Raw genomic sequence first — 20,387 nt, 5'->3', positions numbered from 1 at the left:
GGTTCCAACGTAGCGGGTAAGACCAAAGATGAGAAGAGGGAGAAAGAAATTTCCTTACTATCCATTAACATGCCAGACTGTTAGCAAGCTTGGTGGGAGAGTGGTGTGTAAGTAAGCATTAGTGATGAGGAACTGCCCTCCCCTTTCAGTCCACACCGAGCAAGCGCTTCACGCTGGCATTAACCACCCCCAGCACAGGCAGGCTGTCATTCCTGGCTCTGTTCAGAATGCTCTATGCTCTGTGCTGCTATCACACACAGCAGACACCACAGAAATTTCCTTAATGTTGAATGTAGAATTCAGCCCAGCTCCTGCTTGTTTCCCATCTCTTTTACTGCCCCTGTGAGGGTCTCGCTGTTTGTACGATGCCCCCACGGTTCCTGCCATGCTCCAGCAGCCTCTGACAGAGATCACCTGTGTGCCTGAGCCTGTGCAAACATTCCATCAAACCTTTCCTCCCAGCCAGCCTGCCGTGGGATGCTGTGCCTCTGGGGCTGCTCTGGTGTGCAGAACAACACGCTGCTTATAAATAACACTGGCTTATTTATAACACGCTCCTATGGCGTTGCAAATAACAGCCATATCCATCACACAGTGTTCATTGAAATATAAGGGTTTAAAACCACTTCAGAGAACCCCTGCTTCTTCATGTGGCGAGGGAAAAAGCAATTGCTGTTTGGAGCATGGGAGGAGTTGCCTTTGTGTGTCTCTTTCCTGTTGGTATCGGTGGGGTAAATTGTCTAATAACTTCAATTCTAAGCTTTTGAAGTATTTTTATTGTAAAAAGTATTCTTTAAGAATGAAATATGTTTGAAGAGCATGAACGTTGAATTTAAAGAAGAATGATTGTGTTCAGCTCAGTTCAGTGGGTGATATTAAAGAGGCAATTACACATGATTTGTGAAATAAAGAGCAACCTCGGCAGAGTGTGGTACCTGCAGGGTTTAACAGCACCCTCTGATCTGAGCTAATAAGAGCAGTGTCTAATATTAGAGTTTGCCTTGTCAGAAAAGCCATTAGTGTGCCAGTGTGAGGACAGGGAGTGCCAGGCAGAGCGAGCAGCTGTTTGCCTTTTGGTGCCACAGGAGGAGGCAGGGAGAAGCTCTCTCTAAAAACTTCATTTGTCATGCTGCTGGTTTGCTGTTTACAGTATTAAACTGTTGATTAAGAAAAAGATGATTGAATAGCTACCTTCTTTTAGAAGCATGCAGACTTCAGCTGGAGATTAATTCCTTCATTTGCTCGTGTTCCTCAGAAGTTTTTAAAATTTTGCATAAAGTTTTTTTCAAGATGAAAACTTCAGAGCTCTCTAGTTTTCAACCTGTTTATTCTTTTCATGTCATCTTCCTTCATACACATTGAACTGACAGTATTTTTTCCTTCCTTTCTCATACATCCAAAACCTAAATACAATTACAATTTCCATTCTGTGCCCTCTGGAGGGAACAGGTCTTTGTACAAACTTTGCCACAGGCTTGGTGAGGAAGGGTTTTTGATTAGTACTACATTTGTTTTTAAAGTTAAAGCTTTTAGAGATTTGTGTTAAAATTAGGTATATTGGGTAACCTGTTGGATGTGGAAATACAGAATATTAATCAAAGACCACAGACATTTCTTCTCTGCTTTGATTTTTAGCATGGCTCTGTGAGTGTTCTGCAATTTGCTTGGCCCTGAGTTTTCAATTACAAAGTGATTTCTTGTCCTTATTCCCCATCTCATTTCTTCCTGGCCCTCCTTCCAGTCAGTCTGGATAACTGAGAGATATGCTAGAATGGTTCTTCTCAGTTGTTGGAGAGAAAATGATATTTATTAACCATCTACTGAAATGGTAAAAAGCAAGAGGAAAAAGTAAAGAATTACACTGGTGAATACTTCAGAGAAGCATATCTTCAAATATGTACAAGACTGCTCTGGACGAAGAGGTGAAAAGTTTTTGCTGGGAATTGCACTCATAGGCAAAGAGATAATTTCTAGCAGGTATTTTGTGTTCTGTTCGTGCTTCCAAGGCACTGCCCCAGCAGCTCTGAGCACAGACAGGATGGATGGACTGTGCTTTGCCCTCTCCTCCTTCCCTGACCTCGGTGTCCTGCTCCCAAGGGTTGTGGGGGAATCCAAGTGACAGAGGCAGCCTGGTCTTGTCAAGCAGCCTGAGGTGGCTGGGATCAGTGTTTCCCTGAGTGGAGCTCTGTGGGGGTATCAGTGAGATACCAACCTTTGTGAGGCTTCAGGTGCTCAGACCATCAGAAGATCCATCATCATCTGTACTTCACAGCTACATCAACTGCTTGTACCTTGTTCCTCGTGTCACAGAAATGCCACTAGAGGATCTCAGGTGGTGATGACACTGTTTGAAGAGCCTGTTCAGAAACTGGAGACTTCTGAAGATACAGCAATAGTATTTTCTTTGCATGTACTCCTTTCATTATGTGTATCTGGAGCTGATGTGATTTGCTCGTGTTCTGAACTGATAGCTTTCCCCCTAATTTTCTTCTTGACTTAAGTAAGTATTAATCATAAACTGTTTCATTAGTAGCTAATTTGATTGAGAGAAAAAGTTGAAAAGATTTGACGTCTGCTGTAAAATTTGTCCTACATCTCCCATGGACTCGAGGCAGGTATTTGACACAGAGATTCTTCTGCATAACCTTGCTTGTTGATTGTGTTTGTGTGTGCATTTAGAATCCTTGATGTGCACAGGGAGACAGGCAGGAACTTATCACTTGCTGCTTTTTGGGTGCTTCTTTACCCTCAGGAAGCTAAGAGAATTAATAACCATGGGCAGCATCTCTGGGACTGCACTGACAAAAACAATGCATTTGTCCTGCTGTCTTTGAACATGCTAAAGCTCACAAATGTTGTTATTGGAGGTGGAATAATAAGGGCGTGTGTAAAGAGTAACAGTTGGAAGTGAAATAGGAGCAGCTTTTTGGAATAAATTGAGAGAGAGGGATTTTCAGGAGGTCAGAAATTACAGCTGTGTGATTTGTTCCTGTTACCTTTTGCCTTCCCTTCGTTGCCAAACCACCCTTTTTTGGTGGATTCAAGTGATTTTATGGTGATTGTGGGGATTTTTTTTATACAGCCTAAGGTAGATGTTAAGGACACTGTTAAATAATTGAAAATGACTCCTGAGAGAGGGAAGCAAAGCCAATGGCAGGATCACTGCCCTGCTTTTCTGGAGAGAACACTCTGAGCTGCTCATGAACCTGCCTGGAAGAATTCCATGGAATATGCTCCTGGAGAGAAGGGGACACAAGGAGAGCTGGGGAGGCTGGGGAGGACAATATCCTGAGCAGCTTTCAAACCTCAACTGTTGTGCAAGTTTGGGTCTGCCTAGTGCTGATAATAGACTCCATTGAAAATGGCATCATCTCCTCCAGCACTGGCTGGTAAGATAAAGGTGTATTTGAGAAAGATTGTACAAAGTCAGGAGTGTGCCAGGTTTATTGAAAGGCACTTTATTAAATAATATAATGGTATTTTGCGAATGGAAGCAGAAGAACCAAATATAGCAACAGATATGTGACTTTAAACTTTTAAACTTACTTTAGAATAAGAAAAATTGTCCTGATAGTATTTCCTGGCATGTCACAACGGACTTCTTTCCAGAGATGGGACAAATTTAGGAATGAGTGTTGTGGGTTTAAATACTGCAGTGCAAAAGGGTCTGTTCCCACCTTTTTGTTTTCTTGAAGACTTGATTGCAAACTCAAAATTCTGTAATGCTGCCTGTGGTGGGTTGGGTGTCCTTTGGATTGTCTTTCTGGCAGGTGGAGCACAGCAAAGTTGAAAATTCAACTAAAGTTCCTTAAAATTGATCAGAAAGTTCTGTGTGGAAGTGTTGCAGCATGGAAGTAGGATCATCATCATGTTGACCAGCTTTTTCTGTGGTATGTGGCAGGGAGGGACTTTTTCCCTTCTGTCTTTTGTTTGCCAGTAATTTCTGTGGTTTTACCATATTCTGTACACTTGGAAGTTGTGCCCAGAAGTAGAGAAGCTGATGGTCTGTTTCATTCTCTAAAATGTGGCAGTTTGTTACTATGAAAATAAACCAAAGGGTTTAGTTTGTGACTAAGAAGGTTTTTTTGATACTGTGTTTCTGTTCTTTACTGAAATCTAGTTTTGTTGGAAAGACAAACATTGTGGTCAAATATTAAAAGGATGATGAATGTTTCTGTCTCCTACGTTTAATCATAATTGTTTTTCAGATGTGTATAATGAATATCTTTCCTAAATAATGTTTTTCTTCTGGTAAACTGATTTTTCCACTTGTTTTTAATGAAGCACGACTTCAATGCTTCCCATTTTGTCTAATGGTGTGAGCGTAACATTCTTGATGTCAATGCAGTTTTGAGGAAATATTTTGTTGACTTTATATTGCAGAGACAGTGGAGACATAGAAAAGAAAGCAATGCCATTTTGTCTGTGAATTAATTTTGCTGCATCTAGTGATACTGAAGGGAAGGTGTTCACTGAGTGGCAGCTAGTGTTAAAATTAGCTTTACTAACTAGCAGGCTATTTTAAAGTAAAAATTTCAGTCCTGAAATGCTTAAATTTGAGGAAATTCATACAGGTGGGCTGCAACCACAAGAATTGGAGATTCAGGTGTAGAGAAATTCTCCTCTCTGATGTTCTCTGCTGCTGTGGTTGAGGGGGGATTACTGAGGAGATTACTTGCTGGGTTTTTGCCATCCCCTGGCTCAGCAGCTTGTGGGAGAATATCTTGTCCTGTTTCTGTGAGCATGGCAGGGGTGGGTGAGGAGGTACCTGTTACTCACAGAGAGGTGGGGAAGGGCCCCAGGACTTTGTGTCTTCACGTGTTCCTCATCAGCCCAGTTCAGGCAGAGGTGCTGCAGAATGAGAGCAGCAGTCAGACATGGGTGATGGGAGTGTGAAAGATTGGGAAAGCAGCTATGCTGGGAAAATGATGATTGGACTTGCTGACCTTAAAAAGCAGTTGAAGAAGAGGTGACAATTTGAAAGCACGGAATCTAATGAATGAATGGTTTAGAGTTGTTTGGGAGTTGTTTTCCCTGTCTGTACAAGGCAACAACAAAGATGTTCAATGGAGCTGAAAGGTGGCAAATTAAAGCCTGATAAAAGAAAATGCATTTTCAAGCAGTGCAAAAAAATAATGGGATTAATTTCCACCAGAAAACTGGTAAAGTCAGGAGTTTCTCAGTGTTCAGAAGGACTGGATATTTATATGATCAATGAAAGTATCTGGAGGAGCTGTTGATGAGAGGTTGGTTTTCAAATGTTTTTATTAGATGACATTTTTCTGGAGCTGGGAAGCCCAAGGTGAAGGTGCAACTGAAATTTTGGTAAAGTACCTGCCTGAAGTGGTCTTTGTAGCTGTTTCTTAAACATCCAGTTTGGTTCTTCACCATTTCAGGGTCTCGGAGGAGCAGGATGCCAGGCACAGAGGGGTTGTGGGCTCCTCTGCCAGCCTGCCCTGAGGTGTGTATGGGATTCCCAGGGCAAGCCTCTGTTCAGAAGCTGCAGTCCCCAGCACTGAGGTGACACATTTTCCTTTTCAAATGCAGAAAACTCTTTCAGAAGTGCAGGTCACAAGGTTAAATATCAGCTTCATGGTGCTCACTTGCTGCCCAAGAGCAAACTCTGAAGGTGACTCCTGATTAAGCTAATGAGGCACATTCTGTGGGTGTTGGCTGAGCTGTGCTCTGGGTGAGAGAATAAACTGATCCTGAAAACAGCCAAGGAGGTGTTAAAAAAAACAACTGTGGTACAGTTTCCATCTTTTATAAGACAGAGGTGTTAAAATGATCTTTCACATTTTCAAAGGGTACAAGTTAAAACATGGAACCCTCATCACGTAGGTAATGTGAAACATATGATGTAAAATTAGTATTTTGACCTCATGCAGGGAAAGAATAGAATTTTAGTTTAGAGTAAAGGCTTATCATTGCTTTGCTCTGGGTAAATTACTGGGTGTGATTAAATAATCTGGCCCAGCCTTATTGTTGGGAGCATGGTTTGGTAAGAACCTTTATGGTTCTTTTTATTTCAAGAAGAATATATTTGGATATTCTTTTGCTTTTTAGGTGGTTTATGTAGTAGGGAAGGTGCACCCTGGGCCAGATTTCAGTCTCAGTTCAGTCTTCTCTCCGTGGTGTCTTCTCTGAAGGACAGGAGGAGCTCCTGGGCTGCAAGGGCCAAGAACTGTGTCCCCTCTGCCCTGAGAATCCTTTATAATAATGCAGATGGGCTATGGCTGACCTGGGAGATAACTTGATGTATAATTTGTGAAACTCTTATTGGAATCACTGATCTTTTATACCCTGGAGGCAGTAGAGGGAATGTTTTATGAATTAAGTAAAGTATGGGAAATTATTAAAATCTTCTAATAAAGCAGTCAGGTGATGTATATTCTGAAGCATCACCTGAAATCCCTTTTTCTTTGCCTTGTTCAAAAAGCCACAGCTGGCATATTTCTGGAGTTGTTGACATATGATGAGGGGATTAAGGAATTACTTTTGAGTTCAATGGAATGTGCTGTGTTCGATTGGATGAACTCATGTCTGAGCTGTGGTTTATTTTTGTCCCCTCAAATGTGATGTGAGAGCTTTGCCCTCCTGCTTCAGTTCTGTCTTAGCCTGAATACCCTGGGAGCAGAGCCCAGGTGATGGGGCCATTCCTCCTCCTCTATTCTTGCAGAGATAACTGCACTGGCTTTGAGCACAGTTCAGTTTACTTTTCTCCCAAGTTAATGATATTTAAGTGGTTATAACTGCAGGAAACTGTCTGTTAAGAGTTTTAGAGGCCAATTTCTGGGTTACTTAGTAGACAGGAGGAAAAAGAAATCTGAGCATAAGGAATGAATATAGGGGTGAATTTTTATACACCAGCAGCATAAAAATCTCCTGTACCATCACAGGTACTTTCTTTTTTTCTTATTTTTAGTTCTCTAATTTTTTTTAATAGGTGAGTAACAGATTAGTTTTTTATTGCCATTGAGGATGAATCCATTCCCTTGTCAGCTGTATGCTTCCCCTCTGGCAGGGATGGTAATCTGGTGGCTAGACTGAAGAAGATATGTTGAGGGTTTTGGGGTGTTTTTTTAAAAGAAATGACTGTTTTTCACATGTGAACTGTGCACATGGTGTCAGTTACTGGTGTCATATGGGGAGTGACCCTGTGCTGAGGCAGGTGAATGAGGCAGCTTCACACACAAGATTGCCACTGCCTGAGCAGTGAGACTGTGAGAAATGATAGGGAAAAGAGGGTTTTTTGGGATGGAGAGATGCCAAACACACTGAGACAGAAAAGCAGGCTCACTCTGGAGATAGGCAGCAGTGAGTGTTCCAGTAGAGGGGAGCTAAACTAAGAAAAAAAACCCATACAATTATTTCACAGCAGCAGGAGGCTAAGAAACATAACTAAACATGTTAAACTCACTGTGAAGCAAGAGGACCCCAGGGGTATTTTAGTCAGATAATATTTAATTTGTTGCAGTGTCAGTTGTATGATTGCTTGTCAGCTGGCATATGGATGTGCTATAAGCAAAATGGGGCTTTCAGAGACCATGCACAATTTTCCAGAAGATAGTGAAGCAGGAGATTTATCAGAGACGGATTAGAAGAGTTACAGTGGATTTATTTGCTCTGGTCCATTGCCAGGATATAAGGCAAGCTGAGCTCTCTGCAGAGAAGTGTTGGAGGAGAGGGACAGGAGCTAGAAAGGGAGGACTATAAATCAGGAGGAAAACCTACAGAATACAAGAGCATGTAAGATATACACAGGTATTTGTAGGAGTACTTTTAAAGCTGCCAGCTTAACGTTGGCCAAAGAGCAATTGGATTGTAGAGTTTCTCTAAAATTTAAGAATGGGTGGTTGAGAAGCTAGGAGTATCTCTGAATGCCTTGTTCTGGCACCTAAAATGAGACTTTGATCATCTCTCTCATGCTCTCTGCCTGATTGTGCCCTCTTCCCACCACAGTTCCCCTGAGTTGTTGCTTTCTCCAGACTTCCAGCCTCGGGAGGAAAGTTGCTTTTCAGCCTGAATGATAACCTGACTTTCCTAGCAAGAAAATGGCTCTAAGAGTGTTAGAAAACAGATGAAAGCCATCCCTTGCAGAGAGATGATGTGACACACAGGGGTTCCTGATTTGGTGTGTGCCTGTGGTTATGTACACCAGCTTTTCTGACCTCTCCCCACTCCTCTTAGGCATGGATGCAGGTACTTGGACTTCAACAGAAGGAATATTTTATTCTTCTTGAAGAAGCCTTAGTTGTAGGGCACAGCACATCTGAAAGGCTTCTTTTGAGGTTAAATCCATCTTTAGATTCCTGCAGCAGCCTTATATTGGCTTGAGGGGCAAAAACACAAGCAGAGTGTTGGTATGTAGACAGTCACATTTGAGAATTAAGGCTACTTTAAAAAATGTTTCCTAATGGTCTTGTCAGTGCAAGCATAGTGAAATCTGCTGGATGTTTTTATTTTTATGAAGTTAACAGGTTTTTTTTGTAAATGGTGTTTTAATTGAGGTCTTGAGTAGAAAGTCAATGGTGTGTGTATGCATATGTGTCTGCAGTCAGTTCTGATTTGCAAAGTAATGTGAAAATAGGTCAGCCACAGAGAGAAGTGCTGGGAAATGGCTGCAGCTGAGAAGGAAGCTATTTGTAGGCTTGGGAGTAGAAAATTTTGGCTTAAAGATGATTTGCACAGAAGATGAGAGTGCTAAGAGGAAGGGGAGCCATTTGCCTTCTGGTCATCGTAGTTGGTGCTGAAGGCAAGGAGGGGTTGAGAAGTTTTTGGTAATTTAACTTTTGCTGGTTTTGTTTGGCTGAGAGCTCTTGGGGTTTTTGTTCCAGCAGAGTCCATTAGCTCCTGTGCTAATTAGCAGTGCTCCAAGAGGGAGCTGAGGGATAAGAGCAAAGTCTGACCCAATGTGTCTTCAGCCCCAGCTGTCCCTGCAGGGCTGGTGCTTCCTGGGCCTTGCTGTTGCTTGGTTGTTGTTTTTTCCCCTACACTTTCCATATGACAGCAGGATTTGAACTTAGCTTACTTCCAAAGTAAGGCTTAACAGCCCTCAGACTGGGGCAGAACTTCTTAATTGTCTGCATCCCTGTTCCCATTCCCTGATTAATGCTTCTTTTAGGGTGCAGGGCATCTCCTGGATCCTGGTGAGCCTGGAGAGGGCTGCACATGTTTCCCGTCTGGAAGGTACAAACAGGCAGCCCTGGGAAGGGGCAGATTGCCCCTGATGCTGCAGCCTGGTTGTGGTGCCTGGTGGCTCTGCTGGCACTCAGAGCTCTGTGCTTTGTTTCCATGAGCTTCATCACCCTGGTACAAACTCATTCCTCTGAATTACAGAGATGTTGTTGAATTGTAATTCTCCTCTTTGATAAACACATCACTGGAGTTAAGATTTATCACATTTATTATTTGCCTTTATTCAGTAGACAATTTACCTGTCAAAGAAGGAAATTAGACTGTTTTCATATTATTCATATTAAGGCTCAGTTGATTGTTTCTTGTCCTTAATTCTTCTCTAGCTGCTTGCAATTTGATTGTTAATGTTTTTTTCAAGTATTTTATGAGATACCAAAATATTGAAGTGATTTATAATTGCCAGAATCTGTATCCTCTGAGCCATCCTTCTCTTAAAAGGTTGGGTCTGTCTGTCCTGTTTTCAGTTGCTGTCTTTACATTTGGAGTTCCTCAAAGGTAGTTGCTCATGGACCAGAGATTAATGCCATTAATTTTATCAAGTAATCTAAGAATATATTTTGTCAGTAGGTCCTGACACAATTGAATATATTTAAGAATTCTTCAGTTATTTCTAACCATATTTTGGTTTATATTCCTGTGCCTCTCACTAATTTTACTGGTGTTAAACATCTGGTCAAGCCCCACTTACCATCTCCCTTTTCTATATAGTAGTTTAAAGCCAGAAAGCCCAGACCTCTGTTACACAGTCATCTCTCTCTTTTATTTGTGTTTTTATGAGAAATAGTTAGCTAAATTATACCTGATTGCAAATAGCATCTGTTTGATGTTGAAGCTCCATATCTTTCTTCAGTCTTGAAATTTTCCCTTATTACAACTAATTTGGATTTAGGAGTCTGAAGATGAAGAGGAGGGGGAAGAAATCTTGCCACTGATTTCTGATAATGAAGCAGCCTGTTAACATTCCTCAAAAATTATTATTAATTAAACAAAAAGCTGATGTAATACTTGGGAATATTTCTGTACCATCAAAAAAACACCAAGTGGGAAGGGAAATATTCTACAAAATAGCATTCTGATTCCACTGTACAGAGTCTGTCTCCTCTGCCAGGCTCTAACCCGTGCACAAGTGAGAGAGCAAGAGAGCTGTGCCATTGGGTTGTGGATTAATAGTCAGAGTTCACTCGTGTGGAAATAAAGCAGATTTTACTGTGAGGAGAATGTGTCATTAAAAAGCCATTATTGGAACTGACCGGCACAAGTCCTGCTCTCTCATTGCTAATGACAAAGCAATCTGTTCTTCAAAAAAACAACAAACCCTGTATTTTCTTGCAGAGAATGGTGCAGGAAACTCACCAGAACAGAAGCGGGGTGAAGAGAGGCAGTTGAAAGATTTATTGATCAATAAACCAGACAATTACAGCTTGTTTATAAAAGGAAAAAAATCAAAAAGCCACCTCAAACCTCAGGCCTGCGAGCAACCCTGAGACTCTAATAATGATAACTCTGGCATCCAGCTTGAAACCATAAAAGTCAATAGGAAGATATAGGATTTCAATAAAATTATGACACTAGATAAACTTTACCCCAGGAACACATTTTCCCTGGGTGTGTGACTGACTTTCAGCTAGATTTGTAACTTTAATTTCTTTCTTATTGATTTTTCTTTTCTTCAACTAATTAGAAAGCCTGTGGTGAATGGGGTGTGTGTGTTTGAAGAGGGGCTAAGGAGCAGCAGCAGAGGAAGGGCCTGAACTTATATGTATGTATATAGGGTCAGACACCTTTTTATGGTTTTTTGGCCATGTTTTACTCTTCAGTTGCTTCCCACACCCAGGCAGGGGTGGTTCTGATGCTCCTCAGTGTGCAGGTGTCTGTGGGCTGCCCCTGTGGTGTGCAGTGCTGCAGTGACTGGGGGGGGATGGTTGCAGTGATGATGATGATGATGGTGCTTATGTGAACCCTTCTTAGCTCTTTCCCTAAAATTAACCCAAAAGTCCTGGAGGACCCCACTTCTATTCCTGCTGTTTCTAAACCTCTCTGGGATGTGCAGACTGCAGAAAGGGACATACTCTGAGCTTCAAGCTACTTGTCAGCCAGGTCAAATTGTGGTTTTACACAGAGGGAGTGGAGGAGCTGGTGGGAGGACAGGGGAGAAGCTGCATCTTAGGGATGGCATTTTGCAGAGGTGCCATCCTGTTTTTTCCCATAGCACATTTTCAAGGGATTAGCTCTGGTTTCTGGTTAAAATTATAAAATGTGTTTTCTTCTTCGTTACTTATGCAATAGTGGGAGGAATATTTATTTGATGAATGGGCTGGTGCTGGCAGAAGGAAGGGAAACTGTTCAACCTTTGAAAAAATCACTATCCTTCCTCTTTTTCAAACTTACATCTCCTCAAACACAGCTGCAAGCTGCAGCACCAGGGTTTGCTGTAGGGCATTGATTTCCTAGGTTTGTAATGAACATCAAAATTATTATTCTGCATTTAGGGCATGTTTGGAATGAGCTGTATTTCTGTTCAAGTGTTGATTTAAAAGTGGATAAGGTAAAGATCACCTGGAATTGTGCCAGGGTAGGGCCATGGTGAGTTAGCAGAGATTTCCCCTGTGCTGGGTAAATTTTGGAAATTCCCAGAGGAACTGCTTTTTAGTAATTCTGATGAATACTCTCCAGACAGGAATCAGCAAAGCAGCTGTATTAGAATAAGGTTAGAAAGGGCATCTGAAAGTGCCTGGGGAGGATTTTGATGGGGTCGTGAAGAATGAGGAAATACTGCAGCAATTACTAAATTAGGATTACATTTTAGAGAATCTTTTTAGACAGAGGACTTCTCAACAAGAACTTCTGTTTCCTGCCAAACTAACAAGATCTTTAGGAGGGAGGGAAAAGCTTTCAGTAAGTGCTCTTGATGGGGAGAAATTTAAAAAATGGAGCTGGGGACCACTTGGAAGCTGAGAATTGATTTCACTAACAGTATTAATATTTAGAAATAATTGAAGAGGATAAGTAAACTCCAGGATCAAGTGTTTAATTGTGCCACCCTTTAGTTTAGCTTTTCAGAACTTTTTTTTTTCTTTTTCCAATACAACTTCTGCTGTGTTTACCATGCATAATTTTTTTTCTTGACAAGTTTACTTTTTGTTTTAGAGAGATGCTTTGAAGGGCAAGGGCTGCGGTTGATTTTAGGGGAAAGACAGCCTGTGGGGTTGGTCATGCTCCCTTGCAGTTTTCCAGTGCTCATATGGAAGCTGGAGTTTGTCCTCCTTGTACTCGACAGCCCAGGAGCTGCTGGGGTCTTGATGGGCATGACTCAAATGAGCTCATACTCAGCAGTTAATTGAAAGCCAAGTGTGATACGAGCTGCCAGGGGTCCTGTTTGCTTTTGAAAAAAATGCCAAGGATTTTGGGACTGCCCCTGCTGCAACGGAGAGAACATAGCAGTGGTAAGTTATCACATGGATGAAAGATGCTTAGGAGAAAATTAGGAGAGCAGAGCAGCTCAGAGTGCAGAGAAGGAGAGAGGATGCTGTAATTGCCAATCTAATTGCCACAACATGCAAAGCTCAAACCAATACCTTCACTAAATGCTGTCATTATGTTCTCTTCTGTGCTCTAGAAAGTGATTCGGCTGTAAATGGGGAATGGAATTCATCTCCCAAGCAAAAGCAGTTTGCTTTATGGAGAATGCACTGGGCACTCTGGGTGATGTCTGTGGGTGCTGGAGAGGGAAGAGGAGGATGGAGAGATCCTGTCCTGCTGCCTCTCTGCTTAACAAGTTCATTGCAAGGCAGGTGTGACTGCATTTGGGTTTTCTTCTTCTTTTTCAGTAATGTGGAGGCATTTCCTTTCACGTGTCTGTCAGATGAACAAGTCAAAACTATGGCAAAACTATTTCCCTGGAAAAATGTTTCTCTTCAGTCAAACCTGGGCTAGGAGCTGGTAATAGCTGCTGGTTCTATTTATGTTAAAACCTGGTTTTCTTTATAATTTTATTAACTCAGTTCCTGTAGCCCCAGGCTGTCCTTCAGTCTTGGGGTCCTTTTACCTGCTGACCAACCCAACTATCTTGGCTGACCTTTCAGTCCATGACGTCTCTGAACACACGGTACCTCTGGCAGTGCCCCCAGTCTTGTTGTCACACCTTGAATTTGAATGTTCCTTCCCTTCCCACAGGGACACTTGCTATCCACATTCAGTCTTTGACCTTTAGATTTGGAAGGAGGAGGTAACCTCTGTATCCAGGCTGAGCTGGGTGGTTAGTGGTCACCTTCACTATCTGAAATACAGCCTTTTGCTTTTAGGGGTGTGGGGGAAAGGACCTTTTTTCCTGCCCCAATAATTCCTGGTTTGCCCAAGTGAAACTTTTCAGTGCAGCTGAGCTGGGTTTATGAAGGGCTGCACTGGCCTGGGCTGGATGTGAACTGCCCCAGCCCAGTGATCTTCTGATGTTACTTTGTCTGTGATGGCAGAATTCCCAGCAAGGAGCTGGTTTGTCCAGACTGCTCCTGCATTTGTGTAGCAGGGAAAAAACTTCAGCAGTGAAAGGGGAGCAGCACTGCTCAGGTTTCCTCAGAGTTTGGCTCTTTGGGTTTCTGCCAAGGGCCTGTGCTGCTTTTTGCCCTGTTCTGTAGCCTCATAAGCATCAAGGTTCTTCCATGCAGTCAAAAGATGAAAGTCTTCATCCAGCTGCTAATCCATGTGTGCATATTGCAGTGTGACCAGCCACCTTTGGCTTCTTCAAATTTTCCTTTTGTCCTTGTTCTTTTTCTTCCTCAGTGCCTTGGAGGGGAGGCATTAGGTGCTTCTGAAGCTGGGAATGCATTAGGAATATTTCAGCCAGCAGCCCACAAAGAAAGTTTTACGTTTAGCTCTGAGCCCAAGCCTTGTACTTGGGGAGCTGCTGTCAGGGAGGGGAGAAGGATCCTTCTGTTTGTCTTTCTCTGCAAATGCCTGGCTATAATTGCCAGTAGATAGAGAAGTGAGCCAAACACTGCCTGCCAGACATTAACCTCTGAAAAAATGTTTGTTACAAGCACTGAGTGTTGCAGCATCTAACAAGTAATAAGTCACATACCCTTTTGAGGATATTTGCTCTCAGCCACTTTGTTCGATGTCAAATCTGTTTCATTTCTGTTGTGACAATTCTGTTCTTTCTTTGCTGAGGCTCTGGCAGGAAAAATGTCAAGTACAACACTAAATATTTTGCTGAGGAAACCCATTCAGCCATGTTGAATTAGAAGAGTGTCTCCAGGAAGAAGGCAGGCTCTGTTTTCAGTTGCCATCTGCTTGTTAGAGTGTCTGCATGTTGCTTTCCTGCAAAGGATGTGGGGTTTTATAGACACAAGAAAGTCTAATTTTTCACTTTTCACTGCAGCAACATTTATTTTATTAGAACTGTGTGTTCATCTGTGCCTTGATGCTGATATGAAGACGATGAGCATGCATCCATTGGAGTTGAGTTGCTGTATAAAAGAATAAAGTGGACAAAGATGCAGAAGGCTCTTGGAGCACACTCTGGGGCTTTATCCCTAAAAGTTTTTGCTGTTGTTCCTGGCAGGATGTGTGGTCTGGGCCTTTATCCTTTATCCCATGTGGGAAATGGATTTGTAGAGAGTTCTCTAGGCCCACAGTATGCATCTGTATGCAAACTTTGAGATAAGAAATGCTGACTCAGAAATGCCATGGAATAGGACAGATATTGTTGAGAGAGAAATGGAGCTAGAAACAAGTTTCAAAGGATGGCCTTGCAAGTAAGACAAGATACTTTGGAGAAATAGAACTACAAAAGATACATTGCAGTGGGACCCATGAGGGGTAGTTTTAGATGATTGGCTTTAAGGCATCTACGGCATGTTGTGGCAAAAAGCTGATAGGCCAAGAAACACTTATATAGTGTTTTGTAATTAAGAAATAGTTGGCCTCTGACTACGATGGTGTGAATTATAACATCTGTATTGTCTCACCCTTTTCGTGAGACTGAAAATGGAATAAAAGTTTTTAAAACACCTCTCAGTTGCCCCATCTCTGGGTCAGAAAAGGGAATTGTCTGACAATCCCTGAGTGTTTTGCTGTTGTTCCTGGCAGGGTGTGTGCTCTGTGCCTTCATCCCTGGGTGTGTTGCTGTTGTTCCCGGCAGGAGCGCGATGGGATGCGGGCGATCCTGGAGTCGTACGACAGCGAGCTGACCCCGGCGGAGCACTCGCCGCAGCTGAGCCGCCGCATGCGCGAGGCCGAGGACATGGTGCAGAAGCTGCATGCTCATAACGCCGAGCTGGAGGTAATAAAGGAACATCCTGCTCTAACCCCAGGGGTGGAGGAGTTGAGACCTCTAAGATTGAGTTGCCTGGTGACGGGATCTGCTCTCGCAGGAGCCAGATTTGCGGTGTTCGCGCTCCGAAATTCCGGGATCAATAAGAGGCACGAGTTATTGCTCTGCAGCTGAGACTGGCAGAAGCCAAGAATAATCATCTTTGGGTGTGCTGAGTGTGCTGTGCTGCACTGCATGGCTGGAGGGACCACCACTCCCTGTGGTGAAAGGGCTGTGAAGGGGTAGCAGGTGTGGGGTCTTCTCTGTGGTGTAGTCGAAGAGATTCACTCTATCACGTGTGTAATCAAGGCTCTGCTGCACACGATGTACAACTTGTGTTTACAACAGCTTTACTTAAGGGTTGAAGAAGTAAAGTATGTGTCTACTGTAAATCCTTGACTTCTTGGGCCTGAAAAACCTCAGAATACTTGTCACTATTAAGTGCTTTTTACTAGGTTTTCTCTAAGAAAGAAAACATTTTGTCCAAAGAGAGAAGTATTTCTGAAAGGAATTCCTATATTCTCCTTAGCTCTCTTTTGGAAAATTTGGACTCTAAAATGTGACTGTGGTGAGCTAAAGCTAACCTGCACTGGCCAAATCGTTCCTCTCTTCTGTTGTGCTTAGTGGAACGGGCTTTGTGGTCATGAGTTGAAGTATTTGGAATATATCTGTGATCTTAAAGCGTGGCAGTTTTATTGCATCAGGCTTTTCAATAGTCCTAAGTATGTGAGGTTTTCTTCATGTCTAGTTCCATCATCGTGTAGATTTAGGTGCTATAACTCAAGTGGAGTAGAATGGTAGAAATTGCTCCTTGAGTTCATGCTCAAGCCACAGAGTGACACAGAGAACTGTCTCACTCTGCACAAAACTCTGTTGTTTCTGGCATCTTTAAAAATGCTCTTTCCTTGTGTTGGGAGATGGGGACTTATTTCAGGCAGTACTGGCTCCAGTGATCTTTAAATCCTGAGGACAGCACAGCGTGGTGTAGATCAGTGTCCTGGTGTAGATCCGTCTCATTGCTGTTTCTCTGAAAACGAATTCTGCGGAGTTTTGGGCAAGCTAATAGAGAAGTTAGCTGGTAACAGCAGATAAAATGGAAATTTGCCTGAGTTCATCTGCCTCAGAATGTTTCTCTGTTTTGTCTTTTAAACACTGCATTGCTTCCCAGCAGACAGAGCAGGATTCAATGATGCTGACATAAAGGGATAGCTGGCTATTTTATCCTGCTTCCTTAGTTGTTCCCAACAGTGGCTCTAGGTTGTTGCAGGGAGATTTTCTGAATTGTTTCCTTGAATGTGTCAGGTGTGCTGTGTTGTCTTCAGGCAAGAGCAAATTATCTTTTCTCCTTCAGGTGAAAGCATGGCATAGTGTGGGAACCATTCAATTCTACTCCTTTTATTATTTACAGGGAACAAATTCTAAGTTTATTTTCATGGATATTGATTAAGGGGTACATGGAAAATTTCAAAAAGGAGGTGTGTTCTCTGGAGGTTTGTTGTGTATGATGTCAACCTCTAAGACTTTGCTAGAAGCAGGATTCAAAGACCTGATATTTTCCTCCAAAAGTACAATTTTACACTTCAGCTTGATTGTGTTTGCCTTTCTGACTGCAGTGTTGGCTGCTGAATCCCATCTGTTTTGAAATTTTGGGGAGAAGTGTTTTGTTCCAGTAAAAATTGGAAAACTAGAAAGAGAAATTGAGGTACAGGCAGGACCCCTGGTGCTTCATCATCAGGAGCAGCAGCTGTAATCAGCTGCCAGTAGATCAAAGCTGCTGAGATGGTCGATGGCAGCTATTAATAACTCCTGACTTGATGCTCTGCACCCTCCCAGCTCTGCTGAGCCTCCCCATGAGGTTTGGAAATGTTGACACCTGCATGACTCAGCTCACAAACAGAGGAGACTGCTGGGATGAGGCACCTTGGAGCCTCAGGTGTTTGAGATGTGGGGGGTGAGGAGGCAAGGAAACGGGAACTTGAGCGTGTTTAAATCAGTGTGGCAGAAAGGTTGGAGCATCCTGGGAGCCTCTGGTGTGGATGGGCTGGGGAGGAGCACAGGAGAACCAGGAGTGCTCACCTGGGAGCATCCTGCAAAGCAACCAGTGCACAGGTATTCCCGACAGATCCAGGGGAGGCCTGGGGTGGCTGCAGAGAGGGACAGTGATGGCTTTGAGCTGAAAAGGCCTGGCTGACACTTTTTGGAAGGCTGGTATGGTTGAAGTGTGGAAAACAATCAAGACCACTAGTTAGCAGGGGATGTGCTGCTGTGGGTGCCCACAGAGGGGTCTCTGGCAGCCAGCAGTCAGAGGGACACAGTCCCCGTGTGCTCCATCTCTGCTGGGGAGGCTCCAGGTACCGCTGTGGTCCAGGGGCTTCTAGAGTTTAACCAAGCCCTAGAAGACTCTGAGAGAAATGCATCCTCCTCTGTTACATTTTGTGAGTTCTGCCCTTCAGCTTTGTTCATAAATCTTAACATTTGCACTATGAGCCATGACTTTTTCTCACAGTGTTTTCCCCTTTTTTCTTTTCTAATTTTTTTGCTATAGAGTACTTAATTTAACAAAATCTTTCTGTGTTCCATAGAAGAGAATGCCTTAATAGTTTCTTTTTTCTTGTTTATTCTGCCTGCCTAAATCTGTTACCAGAAACACCACTTCTGACAAAACAGAGGAGGAAAAAGGGATGTTCTTAACAGAGTTTTTTCCTTACTCTGGAAAGGGAGATTTCTCCATCCATTTCAGCTGCAGTCAGGAAGCTGTGGTGAAGATGGAGTGATAGAGATAATACAGTTAGAGAGAGGAGGGAGCTGTGAGGGACTGGGAAGATTTTGGGCTGAGGCAACAGCTTTTAACTCATTAGGGAGATGAGGTCTCTGGTAGGTCCTTTGCTGGGAAGCTGCTAAAAAACAAGAGGGAATGTGATAGGAGTGTGCAAGCTCAGGAGGGGGCTGTGCGTGAGGGTTGGTGTCTGCTGGGAGGATGGGGTTAGGGCACACAGGGAGCTGTGCCCCAGCCCTTGCTGGGCAGGAGAGCTGCTGGGAGCACTGCACTGCCTGCACCAGACATCACCTGGATCACGGGCACCTTCCAGAAACTGGGATACAGCAGGATGCTCTGATCCCAGATCGTTTCAGAGCTGATGCTGCAGAAGAACCACTCCTGTCAGAGCCTGATGAGGCAGAGGACTGAAAGGCAAAGAAAGGCTGATGGAGAACTTTTAAAATCCCCTTCACTGATGCTGGATGAGAAAAGCTGGATCTGTAATGCATGCACATGCAAACACATGGACAAGCAATTGCTTTCTCCTCCCCAGAACTGCCCCCAGCCCAATCCCTTCCTCCACAGGGCTGATGTGGCTTGGGGGGGGGGGGGTTCAAGGAATCATTTTACAGAGTGTTGAATGTAAAGAACAGAGAGATGCAAAGAAAAATGTCATCTTGAAATGGTGGCTGGAAAAGCAAGCAGGCTGTGTCAGCCCATTTCACGTGGTTAATGAAGTGTCACTCACCATCTCTTTAAAAGTGTGTTTTGGAACTGGAGAGGGAATGAGTTTGTCTCTGACCAGCCTGTTATAAATACTTTAACAGAAATGTAACTGTTTTTTCTATGGCAGAGTGAATTTTTGTTTTGATACTGGTCATATTAATAGTTTTCTTGCCAATCTTGGTTTACTTTTACCACCTTAGCTCTCATTGCTTTTAATTTCAAGCTAAATATGACAAAAGAAAAAGCTTCTGTGTATGCAGCAGCCACTGTGAAAAAGCTTTGATGTGGAGTTTAGTGTTTGAAAAGTTAAATCCAGCTGCACAAAAGGGAGATAATCGTAAATATAACTGCATTAATAGTGATTTTATTACAACACTCCTGGCTCCATACGAAACTTTAATGAAGAGAGATTTGCAAGGAAGACTCATGCTGACACCTTCAATGGTCTCCAGCATCTTTTACACTGAGAGATTTCCCCTGTCTGTGAGCACCATATGCACTCTAATCAGTTAATTGTGATTCTGACAGTTTCAGCACATGAAATGCCATATGTTCTGTGGTTTTCTTCCATCACAGGCATTACTGGTCACCTCAAAACTCATTGGCCAAATATTGTCACATTATCTGCCCCTGATAACTGCAGTGAATCTGCGGATGGTGAAACCTGGACCTTGCTGATTTTGTGGTGTTAAGTCATCAATCTGTTCCTTTCCAAGGGAATTTACTCAGCAGCCACCCCAGTGCTTAAAGTGCTTAAATTTTACAGTGAATGCATTAAAATGTTAATTTGAGCAGCTAACAGTTCTTCCTTGTCTTTCACCCAGCTTCCCCCATCAGCACTTTTCCACTTTTTTTGCCTTTTTTTTTTCTTCCCTTTGATCCACACTTTGTGTTTATCTTGCTCCTTTGCCACATTTCTTCTCCCCCTCAAAGGTAGATTGCTCCTTTGCACAGCAGAAGGGGTTTCTGTGCTGATGGGAACTTTACAGAGATGTTTCCTCCCACCTGTGCAAGGTACAGAGGAGTTTGTTTTCATTTTCAGGTTTCTCCTGCCTACTTTCTCTACCTCTGCTGCCATCCAACCTTTTTTTGCTCAGTGACAACTCTTAAGAATCAGTGAGATGATTACTCTGCTCACTTTGAATGTCCACAAGGAGCAAACTGGAATCACTAGGGCTTTCTTGCCACTCCAGAATGGCATATGTTGCACTTGCCCAGATTTCTGCTGTCACTGTAGCATCTTATCTGTGGCTCCTGGGAGAAAACAGGCTCTCTCTAGAGATGGTGCTGAGATGCTCCACGCATCAGCTGCCACTGATTGCTGAACAGTCACAGGGCTGAACATCATCTCTGACAAAGCAAACACCTTGTTGAAATAGCACTTTGAACCCAAAGCTT

At 43.0% G+C, this 20,387-nt stretch overlaps 1 protein-coding gene across 3 annotated transcripts in view; it reads left to right on the top strand.

Moving 5' to 3' along the window:
- The window catches only part of MAD1L1 (mitotic arrest deficient 1 like 1), a 348,651-nt gene that overhangs the window by 125,871 nt on the left and 202,393 nt on the right, over window positions 1–20,387 (top strand). For all 3 annotated transcript variants that reach the window (XM_038151270.1, XM_038151271.1, XM_038151272.1), the window contains one exon: window positions 15,335–15,475. In XM_038151270.1, the coding sequence (XP_038007198.1) occupies window positions 15,335–15,475 (141 nt within the window). The remainder of the gene's footprint in view (window positions 1–15,334; window positions 15,476–20,387) is intronic.

The sequence above is a fragment of the Motacilla alba genome, chromosome 14, assembly GCF_015832195.1.
Source record: "Motacilla alba alba isolate MOTALB_02 chromosome 14, Motacilla_alba_V1.0_pri, whole genome shotgun sequence".
Lineage (NCBI taxonomy): Eukaryota > Metazoa > Chordata > Aves > Passeriformes > Motacillidae > Motacilla > Motacilla alba.
This window is presented reverse-complemented; position numbering and strand designations above follow the sequence as displayed.